Source organism: Fopius arisanus, unplaced genomic scaffold, assembly GCF_000806365.1.
Source record: "Fopius arisanus strain USDA-PBARC FA_bdor unplaced genomic scaffold, ASM80636v1 scaffold00018, whole genome shotgun sequence".
Taxonomy (NCBI): domain Eukaryota; kingdom Metazoa; phylum Arthropoda; class Insecta; order Hymenoptera; family Braconidae; genus Fopius; species Fopius arisanus.
The window spans coordinates 423524-441397 of record NW_011887757.1 but is presented as its reverse complement, the minus strand read 5'-3'; the positions used below and the strand labels follow the sequence as shown (position 1 = coordinate 441397).

At 38.6% G+C, this 17874-nt stretch overlaps 2 protein-coding genes across 2 annotated transcripts; one reads left to right on the top strand and one right to left on the bottom strand.

The window, feature by feature from the left end:
* The first annotated feature begins 9795 nt into the window (after nt 1-9795).
* LOC105263973 (ADP-ribosylation factor-like protein 3) lies at nt 9796-11585 on the top strand. Its single transcript, XM_011300511.1, has 5 exons — nt 9796-9936; nt 10276-10404; nt 10727-10858; nt 11178-11414; nt 11494-11585. Exons 1-5 carry the CDS (start codon nt 9934-9936, stop codon nt 11533-11535), a joined length of 543 nt encoding a protein of 180 aa, XP_011298813.1. The 5' UTR covers nt 9796-9933; the 3' UTR covers nt 11536-11585.
* LOC105263974 (uncharacterized) lies at nt 11437-17549 on the bottom strand. Its single transcript, XM_011300513.1, has 7 exons — nt 17331-17549; nt 14798-14974; nt 13432-13850; nt 13057-13368; nt 12745-12946; nt 12463-12681; nt 11437-12081 (listed from the first exon to the last, which is right to left on the bottom strand). The coding sequence occupies exons 2-7, from the start codon at nt 14963-14965 to the stop codon at nt 12001-12003; spliced, it is 1401 nt and encodes a 466-aa protein (XP_011298815.1). The 5' UTR covers nt 14966-14974; nt 17331-17549; the 3' UTR covers nt 11437-12000.
* Nucleotides 17550-17874: the final 325 nt, after the last annotated feature.

Sequence of the window (17874 nt, the reverse complement as noted above, 5' to 3'; positions counted from 1 at the left end):
AAGTAAAGACGCAGAGGGAATTGGTAGAAAAGAGAGTTGGTCTAGGTTGAAACAGAAGGGGGAGGGGGGGGAGGGGGATGAGGGGGATTGCAGTTTTGTTGAGAAAAGGGAGAGACGCAGTTGAAATGATGCGAGTGGGTGAGAGAGAACTGGAAGAAAAGATGAAAGGACGTGGCGAGGGGAAGGCGGGTGGGTGGGTGGATGAGGGTGGATGAGGGTGGTAAGGGTGGTGGGATTCGAGTGCAAGTGGGAAAGAACGAGGCGAATATAGATGGGTGGGCGTGTGACGGGTCTAGGGAAAATAAGAGAGAAGGTTAAGGGGTTGGAGGACGAAGGGTAGAAGAAGAAGGGAGGGATGGGTTAAAGGTAGCGGGCCAGAGCCTCACTTTATTTTTATGCAGTTATTGATCTTCGTGGAAGCCGAGGTGCCCCGTTATACCCTTCTCTCCCCACTACATCCCACTCTTTCTCACTTCAACCCACATCTTTTTTCTTTTTATCCCTCTCGCAGATACACCTCCCGCCCCCTCCCCCTGCCCGCCCTCCGTCCTCTACCCCTTTTAACCCCCTCATCCCCCACTCACCCCCCGTTTCCACGCTTTTTACGCAGTCTTTCTCCGTTGCACCAGCCCCACCACCAACTTCACCCTAACATCACGGACACACAAGTACAAACGTCAGTCCATCTTTTTTCAACCCCCGTCGTGGTACCCCCGTGTAAACTCTTTTTGTCCCACTCCCTCTTTCTCCAATCCTCACCCATCGTTACCTATCCCTTTTTTTTTTTTTTTCGTCTCACCTTGCACTCTTCCTCGACCGCCCTCACCTCCAGCTTCTCCTTTTTCCACTCTTTTTCCTCGTCTCTCTTCTTTTTTTTTTCTTTCTCCTTCCACCCCATTCCTGCTCTTCCTTTTCTTCGACCCTCTCCCTCTATCTCGTTCACAACCCTCACCGGAGCGTCAACCAGGCCGCGAGAGAGTCCCACCCCACACGAAGCTACAGGGTGGCGGGTAACTAGCTTATCAAAAAATGGGCGTTGCCACCAAGTACTATAGGTATACAAGCACTATTCCACTGGCGTCTTCAACCATTGTATAGGTACACCTGTCCCTCTCTCCCTCTCTCTCGTCTCCTCCCTTCCATTTGTGCCTCACTTTGGGGTGACCAGATGAGAAGGCAGAGGGAGTCGTAAAAGAATGAAATGAAAAATGGGATGAGAGGGAGAAAAAAAAAAGGGAAGTATAGTTTTTCGCGGAGAAACCCGCGGGCAGTGGCCCAGGTGTATCTGGGGTTGTAAAAAGGGGTGGCTGGGTGGCTGGGTGGCTGGGTGGCTGGGTGGTTAGGGGGTTAGGGGGTGAGGGGTAGGTTATATGGCGAAATAAGATATTGGAAAAGGTGTACCGGGGAGGGAGCGCCTCAAGCCCAGATAGTGAGGACGAAAAAAGGGAGGTAACATCCTGTTTCCCGAGGAAGAGGGTGCGCGTGTCCTCCTCATCCTACCCGGGGGTTTATCCCCAAAGATTCCAACTCCCTCTTCTTCTTCCGGTTTTGTACATCGGGGTGTGTCCCCCATCCGACTCTTCGATTTAAGGTAGGTTCGGGACATCCCTTCTCCGAGGCTCACCCACCCATTTTTATTCGACCTCCTACCCCCGTCATAGCCTTCTGCACTCGTGTCCAAACTACGAGGAACTTCCGAGAGGGAGAAGGGATCAGCACAGGTGCATAACCAGTGGATACTCAGTGCACATATACAGGGTGGTCCATTGCAATTCAGCTGGGGCGAGTCAGTGGTAACATTCGACATCATCACCATAGGCTCATGCTCTTCTACTGATTCTCATCCAATTCTACCCAATTCTTTAAACCGCAAGGGATGCGATGCTGAAAATGTACTTCAGAATTGCAGATTACAGCTGTTAATAAATAATTTCAAATAAAAATATTTCTACTCAATCAGATTAATTATTTTATTCATTAGTACCTGTTTCCGATAAAATTTATTGGATTGTTTTGGTAATTACCGATCGTCGGATATATTCCGGTCAATATTTCTTTGAATGCCCCACCCTGTACATCGGTACCTCTCGAGGTGCATCCACCAAGAGGTCCTACACATTCAACAACGAAAATTTCTCGTATCGGTGCGTATACTGTATCGAAACCGAGATATATGTCGGTATGAGACCGATCGATGTCTCTCCGGTCCTTCATTACGCGTCGGGGCGCCTCTTCGTTTCCTCATTCTCCTCCATCTTCCTCTCGTTTCGCTCAATCTTCGGTTTTTATTCATTAAAAATCTGTCATCCTTTTGCCCGGGATATTCATCCCGGTGTTGGCGAGGTAATTATGGCGAGAGGTGACTCACTATTTTTGAGCCACTCCACGGATATAAATAATATAATAATAATAATAATATAAATAATATAATTGTTTATTAAAAAAAGCTCATCTCTATCTGCCCTTTTTCGGTGGATCAAGAATTCTTTAAAACGAAATTATTAAGAAAATTTACAATTAAATTGTAAATTACCGATAAGTTAGTGGTTTTGGGTCATTTATTATTTTTATATTGATCAAATGATTTCATGGATTGAAACTCTCGTTCCTTGGGGTTCCCTGGTGATAATGATAATAATAATTTAAATACTGTTTAATTATTAATAACGCGTACTTTTATTTTTTAATGGATGCGGTCATTTTGACTAGTAGAGCTGCTTGCGCAATTACGATGGTTATGAGGATTTCGACAAATACCTGTATACTTTCCGTTTTTTTAATCTCTCCTTTACCATCCACTGTTCGGTGAAATGCTTTTTGTCGCAACCACCGAATAACGCATGGGTTTATTAGTTAGAATAAATAATGCCCCGAGGACAGACACTTTGTGTGTTCGCAGCGTCGACAATTAGAAGAATTTTCCGTTTGGTTTCCCACTTTTTTTTTTAATATTTCATTTTCAATCTTTTCTTTAGTGAAATTGGTGGAAGTAATATGTCTGCATGGAGAGAAATATTTAGTAAAAATTACGGAATTTTCGGTTCACTTACCGATTACAGAATCGATTAAAAAAATTTAAGTTACGGTATCGTAATTTTTCACCGATAATTTAGATAAAAAAATTACGGAGCACCGCAGAAAAATTCTGTGACTTTAGATAAAAATGACGTGACAGTTCCGTAAAATTTCCGACAACCACATTTGGCTAAAATTACCGAAAAATACACGTAATTTTTATTGAATATTTCTCTCTGTGTGCCTGAGTGATAAAAATATGAATAAAAAATAACTGAAATCCAAAGATTTCGGGTGAAGAGTCGAAAAGGCAAAGTGTTGAAAGGTGGATAAAGGGAGATGAAGAAAAGTGAGAGGGAAATACCTATAGGCACGCCATGGCTGAAAGAGGGATTGCTAGCCGCGTAGCAACAGGCATCTGTTGCGATAGAAGACGCGATAGATGTATATCTACCCCTCTCAAACCCTCTCTATTTTTCCCCTCCCCCTTTTCCTTTTCCAACTCCTTCTGCATCTACTTACACGTATTTGATCATGCATAGCTATCCTCAGTGCTACGCTCGACTACTGTGTAATATTGGTCTATACGTACTTATGGATTTGTTCGATTGAGGAGATGAGGGCTGATAAGAGAGGTGTGCAATTCAATGGAGATGCCCTCCAATAATTCATCATGAAATTTTCTGTCGAGACTTCGGACGTTCGTGGAGGAAAAAATTCCCGGAAAATTACCGCGACTTCGAAATTACAGGGAGAGAAAAATTCCCCGAAAACTATTCGTTTTTCATTGACATCGTGGGATTCCCAGGTGGAGCTCAATGAAATATTTTATTTGTTTATTTTATGTGCGCTAATTAATATGATTTATTTACATTTACATTGACATCTAAAATCAAAATATTCAAAGAAGTTTAAATATCTAAAAAAATTACCCATAATTTATGTTTTTTTTTAAATTAAATTCAATTGATAAATACAATATTTTTTTCTTATTCTAGAAGCTGGCAAAAATGTAACTTTTTTTTAAGGGATTTGATATTAGCTTTCAAAAAAGGTGTAATCGCGCTTGTGTATGAAAGTTCCATCTCCTCCAGATTTGTCTCCAGTCGCCCTTTCCGCTGCACTGAAATGAAAAATTGAGGAAAAAACATTGAAATATTTAGCTGTGAAAATTAACGCCTCGTGAAAATAAATTCTTTCACACGAAAACGCAAACCCGATACATCTGTTGAGTAGAACGTAATACGTCTTCTGTATTACAGCCATCTATTCACAGAGAATCTCCTATACTCCATCGCACAACAAAATAATGAATATACATCAGCTTTTATCAACACATGCTTGTAGTATTTCCAATAGTCAAGAGTTAGCTACGCTGGAGCTTCAGAATTTGGCACATGTCGCGGAAACATTGGATCCGTTTTGTTGGTTCATGTATATGCGCTGTTACCCTCGTTTCGTACATTGGAAAAATGGGATGTACAAGTGAAAGAAAATGGGAACGGAAAGGCATCGAGTGTGGAATGACACTGGGAAAAGTATATATTCGATCGGAGGAATCAATTGTGCGGATGGTTTTACGTGCTTTGTAAATTATTGCAGAAAATGAAGTTTTTGATAAATTGTGAAATTTATTTTTGTTTTAATGGTTTTATAATTGTGTGTCTATTATAAGGGCATCGAATAAATTTTATCCGATACGAAAAAAAAACGATGACCTAATTTTTTGGAAATGTTTTTATTGATTTATTTGTTGGGCCCGTGTCAATTAATAGTCCTTACGATTATTTCATTTATTTATTCATTTAATTAAATATTTACTATTAATTTACAACTAACATGCTTCTTAAATTACTGGCCAGTAATTATCGTCTAACTTTCTAATTGTACATTTAACCTATAAATTCTACCTAAACCTAAGCATGCTCCTCTTGACCGAGACCTTCGATCGGGGCCAGGAGGTTTGTCCTAGAGGTCTCTGCATCCCCACAGAGACGCCAGAAGGGCCAAAAATGAAGGAGGGAGGGGGTATAACAGGGAGTTTTTTTACGGGCCTAACAACAGCCTCAGTCCTCCTGGCAACTGGCCTGATCACCCGGGATTTACCCACGAGATCATAGGCACGCCTCTTCTCCCTTCTGAGATGACGCCTGGCGGTGGCCCTCAGACGAGAGTCACCTCGACAGGCTTGACGCCATCCCCGGGATACTCGAGCTGCCGCCAGGAGCGACTGAGGATCCAGCATCCTGAAAATATTCTGCGTCACCTCAACTGGCAAATTTACAACAGGATCCATATTAGGCTTACCAACACCGAAGAGGCGCATGAGCTTCCCAAAGAATTCCATATTGCTACTATTAGAAGAAGTTGCAGAGTGACCTCTCCTGTCGAGATGAGTCTCTTTATACTCCTCTCCCCACCCTTCCGCCTGACCCCCACCACTGGCCTCCCCCACCACTCAGCACCGGCCAATCACCGCCGACGAGCATCAGTGCTGGGCTGTAGAGGGGGGATATCACCAAAATAATGAATTAATACGATTTTTCTCTTCATGTCGAGGTGAAGATTGATAAATCGCACAGTCACATTAAAAAAAAATAAATTCCCAATGTTTTATTTCATCACATCTGCACACTGTCATCTCTTAAGACGTATATATCATCTGAAAATAAAACGGTAGACATTCGATTGAATTTAACGTGCACAATGGGCTTAAGTAACAAAAGCTGAAACCATTTCATTGGGATAGAGCGGATGTATCCAAGGAATGGGATGTTATTTCGACGGTTTTATACGAAACGGTAAAAGCACGATACTTGTGTGACATTTTCGAGGTATATTGGGTACGGTTAAAGTTTTGCATATCACGTTTTGTACATATATGGCATCTTTACATTCGGTTAGAAACGAAAACGGCAGATGGAATGGAAAATATCAGCATAGTATCAGTGAGTATATGCGCATGTGGATAGTTTAGTCTGTGTAGAAACCGAGGGGTGGTTATTGAGGAACACAAGACGGGGGTGAGATCTTATGGAACTGGTGGCAATGGTGGATACAAGTAGATGTAGTCCTGGGGGATGCGCCAGCGCATTCAGACCAATGAATTCTTCAAACTTTTTATTTTACTTTTCAGACGGTCTACATCGCTTTACGTGGAATCCAAAATGGTTATCTATAGGAGAGAAATCCCAGAAACTTATTCAAACCCTGTTGCGCTTGGACTCCAATGCCCGGAGAAAAAAGGTCTTGGTTCAAGGGATAGAGTCAGTTGTTTCTGGAAACTTGTCTTCCGAGAATGCAAGGGGAGGAGTATTCACTTATAATACCACGAGAGCTAAGAAATTATCGGATATTTTCCGATGGGGTCGTTGCAAACAAATGAACCTATTAAGTTTTTCACGTTAAAATATCATGACCGCGAGTCGTATTCAGGGAATTATTTTTTTCTCTCTAATTCCAGCCGATAGAATTGCATCATAACGCGAAGCCTGTAATCAAAAATGAGGAAAAATATTTCAATGGATGGATAACATAAATATTCAAAAAATATTGAGTATAATACCGAGTAGTCTCACCGAATGGTGCAATTCTATTGGCTGAATCATCTATTGATGATCGAGTGGTTGAATCGATGAAACATTTGTGATTAAAATAATAATAATAACCGGAGAAATTCGTATATTCGAAAATTTGTCCTCAAGTTTTTTTTATGAGACGGAGAGAAAAGCTGATTCTATTTCCAGAGGGAAAAAGTACTCCCTTCCAGAGGAAGTGCCCTAAAAAGACGATTGCATAACCACCCCATCAATAATTTCGGCAATCACGGGAGTTCTCAATTGTTTGACCACAAAAAAAACCACAAATCGTACAATCAATACATCCAGATATATGTTTTCCCTCAATGTCCTTGGGGAATAAATTATTCAGTTTCAATTGGGGCCAAGTCATTGCTCGACTTATTGTATACGTCGAATTTTTCCTCGAGTGGAGGTTCCATAAGGGAGAACCAGCACCGGAGGTTCCGTACATGATATGAAATCGTCTATATACAAGAGTCCACGAACGATCGATGAAGCAATGAATAAGAAATCAAGACATTGACGGTAGCCGAGGCCCACGTTAACGGATCAAACGTCCGATTTTCCGTTTCTCTCTCCCTCAAAAAATGCGGTAATATCCCCCGGAAGGTGATAACGCGCGAGTGATAAAAAAAAAGGCAAAATAAAACGACAACAAAGAAAAAAAGAACACGAGAAGCGAAAATAGATAGAATGTGAAGTCCAATGGCATTGATCTGCCGTCACAATCGAGTTTATATCCAGTCCGAAAATTCAACCAGGAGGCAAAATGTCGCGATTGCATCACTCGTGTTTATCAATTCCGCGATAAAATTCGATCGGTCGGTCATTCATCCTGTATATATTCATATTAGGGGCAACACATGCACAAAGATTCCGTGAAAGCGAGTTTGAAATGCGTCTTCTACCGCTTTTGCATGCCACACACCGGTGAACCGACATAACATGAAGATATATAGATGTTATATATGTATGTTATATATGTGGAAAACGCAATGCAACACCCCGTCGCGCCACCTAAAAGCGCAACAAGATAGACACCGTGTATACGCCCGACAGGCGGGCCCGCGTTATCATAACCCAGTGACGCTAAATATTGATTTTGACACGTACACGTGACGAAGTGCTGATGCACGGAAAATCAAGTTGTCATGAAAATTCGTGGAAAACTAAATGAAAAGAGCTTTAAGTCCTTTTTTTTTAAAGAGACTCATGGCCAGCAGCTGTTCAGTTTCGGATTAGTTCGGGCTTGACTTCATGTTCGATTAAATTCCTAGGATCAGGGATGGGGTTTGGGGACGTTTCAGGGACGCTTCTGATTCGAACCTGATCAGGAATTCTCACTTATAATACCAGAAGAATACCAGAAGAGCTTCAACATTATCGGCTATTGTCCAATTTTTCAGGTTAAAAAATTTTCTCTGAATGAATTTCTGGAATTTGACTGGATAATCTGTTCCCTAGATATCAGCTGTCAGAAGGAATCATCAAAAAATCATCAGTCTAATGCCATGTAGGTCGATATTTGGGTCGGAAAAATAATCAGGCTAATTTTAGATGTTTTGACTGATCAGGGTAAAACAACAACACCTGGAACAGGTCCCAAAAAGAGCTACTCCCGCGAATACCGATCAGAGAATCATGAACAGAATACAATCTAAAACTGATACAGATCCATATAAACTGAATTTCGATCTAAACAGCGAGTGCACGAAATGTGGTACGTGAACGAGAGAAAGGAAAAGTAGTGGGTGACGGGGGTGGGAGGTGGAGGTTAGGGAAACTTTTTTCATGAAACAAGTGGAAGATCAACAGGAGGAAAGGAGCAAAAAAAAAATATATATAGATGTATATAAAGGAAGTCTCGTACTCCCTGCAAGTTGAACTGATGGCGTTGTGCCAAGGTGGCCTTGAATCGTGGGAGACGCCAGTGAAAGAGAGTAAAAGGCCAAGAAGAAGTAAAAGACTTGATATAAAAGAGAAAAAGAAGTTTACCGTAGTTAACTGATTCTACTGTCAATTTCTCCTCATGTCCATTGTCACTTTAAGTGTTGATAAAAGAATTAATGGTGGAATTGATTCTCACTGAGAATAGAGGGGATGATTGGGTGGCATCTGCGGGTTGTTTGGAAAGTGAGTATTTTTGTACCATGTCCTTGGTCGTAACGAACGAACGAAAGGCGCGCCCTCGGTGCATTATTTGGACGAGATAGGAAAGGGGAACACAGAGATGTATAAAAAAAAATTGCATTGGGCTGAGTGCGCGGGCGCATTTTACAATTGAATGTGTATGTACTTGGCGACGTTTGTACATTGTCCGAGACTGGGTGATGAGGGGGAATATACCAAGTCGGATAATGTTCGAGGAATGCGCATTTCCTGCGGACCGAATCAATTGTGTATGTCCAACCGCTCAACACTGGGTCTTTTATAACTCCAATGTTTTCGCTGATGGTTAGTACTCCATTTGTGCACACTGTCTGCACTAAATGAGGTCATGGAACCATCCAATTGTTATAATAGTACATGTGCTTCAGAGTCTTCATGGACACGCTCAGTCTTATTCTGGTGGTGATTACTTTGAATAACAGATTACTGGGAGTTTAATGGACTTTGTTAATTGTCTCGATTGATAAATCTTGAGACAAGCGTCAATATTCGCGGAATCTACTTATAAATAATCTTATACCGTTGAATTGTAATTGATCATCTGATGGTCAGTTATCGACGGCCAGTTGGTGGGAGACTTATATTATCTGCGGTCGGTAATTATTTGGTTATTCAAATGAGTCACTAGCGGAGCGGTAAATTGTAATGAATCGATTTTCCCTGTTAATTTATTTGGAAGAAACCTCTTTAATTTTAATAGACATTAAAAAATGGAAAATACTAGTCCGATCCATATAATTTATGACAATAGTCTGCTCATATTTATTTTTATTATAGATGAATCAAGTATTGGAGGATTTTTTAATGGAGGTCCGATAATTTATATTGGAATAACAATTATTTCTGGTTCATTTACAATTAAATTATTAGAAGAAAACTTTAAAGTCTCGATTTCTTCACGCCATTCTGTAAATTGATTTCCCATTTTTTATCGTTCAGTTGTTTACCCTATTTATACAGATTGTACACCTTGTTATATTAAATCTATTTTATGATTCTGCGCAAAACAAACCTATGTACAAAATCATCATTGCCCCCCTGAAGAGTGTAGCACCTGCCCTAGCTACGAAACCTGTGAAACAAACAACACAGAGTTCTTTACGTCGTGCAGGGAGTGAAAGCTTTCCGGTAACTGAACCCAAACATTCATCCAAAAACATAAAAAAAAATGGTAAATAAATAACAAATAATTCGCAAAATCCTCACACTCTGTTGACAATTTGATGCTTTCCATTCGCACAATTATCTGTTAAATTCGATTATCATTTTCTCACAGTAATTAAGTCCGCCTGAATTTTGACCGAATATTTTTCTTCAATGTCACGACATTCTAGTGTAATGATATGTCACTGCTGAAAGACTTGATCGATTTTCCTAACAAGCATTGAAAACTTGGATGCTTGACTAAAGTTTGATCCCCAAAGTACAGCGATGGAACATTGAAGGAATCAATCCTGATAAAAGTTTAAATTACAAGGGTAAGTGAATCCAATTAATCGATTGATTACAGGGACTGCTGTCTATCCTTCGTAAATTACGGTCTAATCCAGACAGGGAACTGCGATTGCTGCTTCTTGGATTGGATAATGCCGGAAAGACGACAATTCTCAAGTCATTGGCTAGTGAAGATATCACTCAGGTAATTATTGACCTATCGGTGCTGAAAATTTCATCATTAAAACTCCTGTGATATTTATTCGGCTTGACCAAAAACCGGGAATAGTCCATTTTTGATCGAAAAAATTATTGCAAGACTCGATTCATTTAGAAAATGATTTATCGGATCTCTGAAGGACGGGCTAAATGATTTAGTTATAATCGATCTATTAGTTCGTGAATCTCATGATGAAATTATTAAATTCCTTAATTAAATTGATTATTGGGAATATTTTAAGAGAATAACTATCGATCTGAGAATAGAATAAACTTCAAAGATAAATCTTGACTTCGATTTCCTTCAGGTCACACCAACACAAGGATTCAACATCAAAAGCGTTCAAAGCGAAGGCTTTAAACTCAATGTTTGGGACATTGGAGGGGCTCGGAAGATTCGTCCCTATTGGAGAAACTATTTCGAAAACACTGACGTCCTTGTAAGTTAAAAGAAGTTAAAAAATCAAAACACAAATCAAAACTCTGAGACTTCATTCTTGTTTCCCGCCATTAATCATTCATCCGTGAATTCCTAACAAATTCTTTATGAATTCTTTATGAAATCGAGACGAATAAATATTTTTCAGTTTTTCAATTCAACTTTTATCGAATGACTTTCCATTCTTCCCAATCCTGTGGCTCCATTCGCCATTTTTTCGTCTCAATTCGCACTAGACTGTCAGAAATTAAAAAAAAAAATGGAAAGTGGTGGAAAAACCGGAGAATAAATAACGATCAGTGAATCGATTCTGCTCTCAGATTTATGTAGTCGACAGTGCAGACCTGAAAAGGCTAGAGGAAACCGGTCAAGAGTTGTCGGAACTTCTGCTAGAGGAGAAATTACGGGGAGTCCCCCTTTTAGTTTACGCGAATAAGCAGGACCTGGGGAATGCCGTGACAGCGGCGGAAATAGCAGAAGGTCTAGGACTTCACAACATAAAGGATCGAGACTGGCAAATCCAGGCGTGCATTGCCACAGAAGGAAAGGGTGTGAAGGTATTAAAAATCATGATGATCATGATGTTTACAATGATTTATTCATCACTTAATAAATTTATATCAACAATCATTGCAGGAGGGACTCGAATGGGCCTGCAAGAGCATTAAAAAAAAGTAATACCAAATATAGAACTGAATTCAGTTAAGGATTCAACCAACGGATACGAAAATCTGATTAATTTTGTACATTTTACACAATTCATTTCGAATTCTATCTAATATTTACAAGACAATTATGAATATAATGTAAATATGAATGACGATGACCACAACATACTAAATAATTATTGCACCGAAGTTGAGGCATTCATCTAGATATATTTACCTACGATCCTGAAGTCAGATTCACTCGATTCAAATCGATTCTCAATGAATCTTTTGAAATGCAAGTGTAATATTATCCCAACATCCATTAAATTCAGATCAATCTTCGACTTGTTTTTCTCATCTTTCACTTGAATTTTTTTCTTAATAATCTAACATGTGTACACGAGATGGCCGATCTTCTGAAATCATCTTGATGCGTCTGTTGGAATTAATTTAGTTCAATTTAAATGTCTATGAAACGTCGGGACGTGTGATTTTACAGTTCGTTGTGAATCGCTTCTGTTGTCACTCGAATCTCCTCTTCGTGGAAATCGTTGCAGTCGACTGGGAATTTATTCTGGATAACAGAGAAATTCAGTGGATTACTTGCCAAGAAATTTTAAACACATGTCCAAGAATTTTCACCTTTCGACATTCGATTATTTGATCAATTCCATTTGTTCAGAGGGAGACGATACAAACGCGCGATAAATGCATCGTTTTGACTCGGCAAAAAATTCAAGGCCCATAATGGTGGGCCATAGATGCGCTAGTCACAAGTGTTTATTGAATGATTTGCTTACCCGATAAATATTTATCTTTACATTGATACCGGATGAAAAAAAAACCATATCTCATGATAATACGATCGGTTTTTGTGGGCCCTTTTTTGGGAATTCCCAACGAAATCGCCTTAATCGGTTGTTCACTTAAAGCAATGAAACAATGAAATACTCACGAAGCATTCGTCGCCCTCTTGGATGGCGCCATAAAGTGTCCAAAAGTTGACGTATGTTTTAGTGCTCAAGGTCCAGGCTGCTGGATAACTACTGAGTTTAATGAGAGCACTTCTCAGTGCAACCTCTCGACTCTCATCATTTACATTCTGGTTGATCACGCAGAAGATGTGAGTTGCGCATTGGGGTGATTTTAATGCCCATTTGTAAGCCCGGTATGTCTGTATAAAATGGAAAAAGTTTATCCAACCGTGCCCATTTATCGGGGATAACGAGACGCTTACCTTCAGGAGGGGAGCAATAAAGTCATTGTTTATGGTCTCACTGAGACGATTACTGAGCTCATTAGCATTTACTCGCGACATGATGAACCCTTTCTCAGAAGCTAATCGGATGAGCTCTTGAAGGTATGCCATTGCTGGTTTTATGTAGGTTGCACTGTCCAGGTTCATGTTAAGATATTTCGTCGCTCCGGCATTTACCAATCTGTAAATATTCATTATATCACGGTGATTACGATCCCTCTCACCTCAAAGATTATCCATAATTCGTGAATAACAGTTTGTCCATTATTTCATCCTTATTATGGTACAAACCTCGTGAGACTTTCTGCTGGTCGCGCTGGATCGAATAAAGCTGATTTGGGAAATCCCTGTGACTTCAAGAAGCTGTTCCCCACAAATTGAGCGGTTGTCAAATATCGCTGCTGAATCGTTGGATCGGAAATATGAGAGATCCACTCAGCAACGAAATTGGTTAAGGATCTCAGCCATCGGCGTCTGATGCTCGGGTTCTCAAAGCTCTCCAATATATCTCCATACCTGATTTGTCCAGTCTCATCGGTCATCGATCCAACGATATTGGCTAGACCGCTGTTCTTCCAGAGGGTCTGCCCAAGCTCCGAATTGCTGTAACATGATATGCCAAATAAAATCTCTTCTGCCGATATATCTGTTGAATTGTTGACTCACATGAAGTGATCCCACATGACATGAATATTCTCCAGAACCGGTGGCATGTACCAGGAGTGTCCAGAATGATCATGGCTGCGTCCACCCTGTGACCCGCCATTGATGTTATCCAGAATCATTGGTAGAAGACCCATCAGTCCACCCATGTTGTTGTTGTTGTTGTTGTTGTTAGCACCCATGAACATGCCCGCGAGATTGATCATGCTCTCAAAATCAAAGCCTGAACCTTTGGATCTCTCAGTTTCGTGATTCGATTTTTGACCACCACCGGAGGCTGTGGCAACCATCTGCAGGAGTGGACCCAGCATGGAGAGGTCCATTCCACCTTGATCATTACCTTTGTTCTGGCCGCTGGAGGCACTTGCCATCAGGTTCCCGAGACCCGACAGCACCTGACCTAGACCGCTACCTGCTCCGGCCTGAATCAGACAAAGTAGGTGATTATTCTTTGGACACATGACGGACTAGATTCTTTTCTTAATGGTTATTTTACATCGCTTCGACTCTGTCAGAGTATGTGACGATGATGATCAAGACTTTAATCGGGTACATCTCACCATTCTACCCGATCAGGAACCCAAGGATTAGATTCCGTTCTATTTCCCATATTGCGCAGTAATTTATGTTTCCGGATTTTTTCTCGATATCTACGTCCAATAAGAATTACATTCTTCGATTCATACATCGAGTTTTCTCTAGTCCGGAGACAAAGGGAGATTGATAAAGAAATATAATCAGGTCTTGTGAATTCTAATCGCAAATATATTTCATTGATTCAACAACTGCTTCATGCGTCATTCGAATTGCGGACAATTCGTAGCCTGAAATACTCAAGGGAAATATTAATTTATAGCTTTTAAAAATGTCATTCTTTCAACTCGATCCTCCGTCCTCAATGCTGCGGGAAAAAATTTTTTTTAATCATTATTTATGGGTTACGAGTATTGCTGTAGTACGCAGTTGCTGTTAACGAGCGATCTGTTAAATTTATTACCTAGCTTACATAATTATATCAGTTGTAGCTAGTTTTAATTACTTTTAGGGAAATTAATCACAGGCTCTCGGAAATTGCACTTGAGAATTTCCATTATGCACTAGATCTTAATAAATTAAACGTCATTTTCTCTCGATTAATGCATTCCATTCCGTTAAAATGGAGAGTAAAAATACTTTTTCGAATAATTGATGATTTTTCAAGTGCCATATAAAACAATTCCATTTTTTAATATTTGAATTTTTTTTTAAGCCTTGGGGTGTTATGGCTGAATAATTTTTTTTGGAGTTAATTATAAATTGGGATTAATTGGAAAATTGTAGCTTCTCAGATTTTTTTTGATTTTTTTGAATTTTTGGATTGACTACTCACTTTTCTGTCATCATCGCCATCGGCGAATTTGTTGGCACCAGACGAATCGTCGGAGAAGAAAGTGCTCGCTGCTTCCATGAAGACACTGGATATATCGACATCATCATTTTTATCAGAAATCACAGCACCCAATAGTATGAAAACTATTGCACTTTGCAGAAGTCGCATTTTACTATTCTGAAACAAAAAATTGGATTGCAATTTTCAAAGGCAGCAATTAATTAAACATTTTGGAGAGCAATCACTTCGTAATAAATCGTCTGTTAAATTTGTTTAAAAAAACGTTTTGAATAGAGAAATTTCGAGGGGTTTAAATAATAAAAAAATTTCAGAATAACATTAGAAGAATTATTTATTCCAGGAAAATTGATGAAGAACTAGAAAAATTCCGGAGAATCTTTAATTCAATTCCAAATTTCCCTGAATTTTTAGAATTTTATTATAATTACTCATTTTCACTTCAAATTTTATGCGATTTCTGAAACTTTAAATTCCATGGCCTTTTTTATTTATTCAATTCATTCAACATTCGAATCTACTCTCCTAACAATTTTTCAGAGAAAAATAATTAAACAATTTTCTTCAGTGACAATGTAATTTTAAAAATCCAACGGAGGATGACTGAAATGTGTAAGTATAAATGACACACCGGAAACGTTTCAGCTCATGATCATTCGAATACCGTTGCTCTCAAAATATTCCCCTATATTTTTATTCCGTTAATTTTTGCAACAATACAATTTGGTCATTGGTTTGACTCGTAGCGGAATGACCAGTGAAATTTGCCAAGGAAAAGACAGCTGGTAACGGGAATGTGTGCAGAAATCTAGGCGCATTATTACCATCTTCTTAGGATTACACAAATCATTTGAGCTTCTCAGAAATCCCTCATTACGACAAGCGTCATTAGAGTGTTTAATAACGGTTTGAGCGATTACTTCGGATGATTCTAGTCATGGCTTTGTAGTTCAATCTCCTGCTGTGCAATAATTAAACAATTTACTCCTCCATAAATTACTATTTGACAAACATTACCGTTTTAATAAACAATTTCCTGTTCTATTCTATTTTTATTTGTAATTAATCAATTCGTTTGCCGATTGCGGTAAGAAATTATCAAAATATTTCTTTCGTGCAAGATGCACTAGAACTTTTTTTTATTCTTTATTTGTCATTTGAATTCGTCGCATGTGAATAATTGAGATTTGATTATGATTGGGACAATGGAATGACTCAAAATTATTGTATTTCTCATTCTGATAAAGGATTGAGTGCAGAAAATGCAAACCGACACGTGATGTACCGTAAATCTTGTGAAATTGAAATTCTCGGGAGCTATTGAGATTCGGGATAACGGTACGCAGTGTCAGTCATCGATTATTTTCAATGCGTAAACTAATTCGACCGGAATTTATAACTGAATTATAAAATACGGTAAATTCTACCTTTTGTCCCTAATCCCACGATCGATCTTCATCTCCATCGATCTCCACACAATTCTTCCTATTGAATTGAAAACATTTTCTGTTTCCGTTTTTTCACTCTCGATTTTTCCGATTTCTAAAGCATCATGACCTCAGAATTATTCTGAGAATATGACCGTTAAATTTATCATTATAATTATTAAACAATAATCAATATTAATAATAACAATAAATATTAATAGTAATATTAAAAATAATTAATCATTCTGTATTCGATATATAAACAATAATTTCATATATTCAGAAATATATAGCAATTATATGAGGATATATTTTCAGTATATGCTGAATATATTTTTAATATAATCTCGACAAAAATGTCTCAGTTATAATTTTTGGATTACATATTTTTTTCATGTTTTTACTTTCGAAAAATGTTCCTCCGGAGGTACAGGAGAGGAATCTGATCGAAAGAGGTGAAAGAGAAACCGTTCGAATCCCCGAAAAAAGCCGATAATTTCCCAAGGCCAAGTGTAAAGGCCATTGGCCGACGAATGGCGGTGCGTAACAAATATTCTCAATTAAAAAATCAACGATCAACCCCCAACAATTGCCCTGAAAACAATAATAACTCCACTCAAATTAATTAACGACAAGAAAAATCAGATCAGTGCAAATATTTCCTATAAATTTATATGACAGAATTACAATAAATAAAGTTCACTTGGCGGAAGTAAATTCATTTATCGGAACAATTATTTTCTCTGTACCCTTATTATTCGATACCATTTCTATTTACCCTATTTTTATTATCGCCAAGAGCGCCGACGAATTTCGCGCACAAACATATAACAGGTATGTTATCAAATAATGTAACGATAAGCTCAAACCTTGACGAATAATTACAACAGCTCATGGTTCATAACTAGATATGCACATAAAAAAACTGGGGCTTGAAATATTTTCACTTTTCACTGCGTCATCAATTGGCACAATTTCCAAATGTCAGTTTTTATAAAAATTGTTACCAACTATTCTAATTGGGTTTTAATTATTTTATGAGGGAGTACCGGATAAAAATGAAGGGAAAATTGGAAGAGTTGTCTTACCTTGGTTTAAATTTGAGAAGTCTCCGGTAAATTCTTGGAGGGAATTTATTTTTTTTTAGGAATGAGGCAACGCCAGAGTTCATGCACCTGACGCTCCTGATGCTTTAGCCTGACTGGCGTTAAACTTAGTCCAGCCAACGGTACTTCACTACCTGAAGAAGGGAGGATTCGTATTAAGCCAGTAACACAATGAAACGTACGGAATGACTGTAGGTTCACTACAAAACCACGACAAAATGCGTGGAGGCATGCCGATACTGTATATAAATGAGTAAAAAAATTACTTTGGCATACGGACGGAAATATTTAACAAATGACTTTTTTTTTATCGTCTGGTTATTTATCAGAATTTTTTTTTAACCGAAAATAGAAGTAAAAATTTTTTTATTCCTAAAATTTGCGCCATAAATGAATAATTAATTAAATTAATATAGAAAAATATTTTTTGATACATTTTTTATAATTTGAAATACAAATAAATGAGGAGATAGTGTATAAAAATTGATGAATGAAATGAATAAATAAACGAAAACGATTGAATTAA

Bases quoted from the DNA above. Each gene is read 5' to 3' on its own strand.
- LOC105263973 (XM_011300511.1), top strand. The intron at 10,859-11,177 runs GTAAGTTAAAAG...TTCTGCTCTCAG, and splicing joins TCGAAAACACTGACGTCCTT to ATTTATGTAGTCGACAGTGC. The intron at 11,415-11,493 runs GTATTAAAAATC...CAATCATTGCAG, and splicing joins CAGAAGGAAAGGGTGTGAAG to GAGGGACTCGAATGGGCCTG.
- LOC105263974 (XM_011300513.1), bottom strand. From the start codon at position 14,965: ATGCGACTTCTGCAAAGTGCAATAGTTTTCATACTATTGGGTGCTGTG. The intron at 13,369-13,431 runs GTGAGTCAACAA...ATCATGTTACAG, and splicing joins GTCATGTGGGATCACTTCAT to CAATTCGGAGCTTGGGCAGA. The intron at 12,682-12,744 runs GTAAGCGTCTCG...CATTTTATACAG, and splicing joins TTATTGCTCCCCTCCTGAAG to ACATACCGGGCTTACAAATG.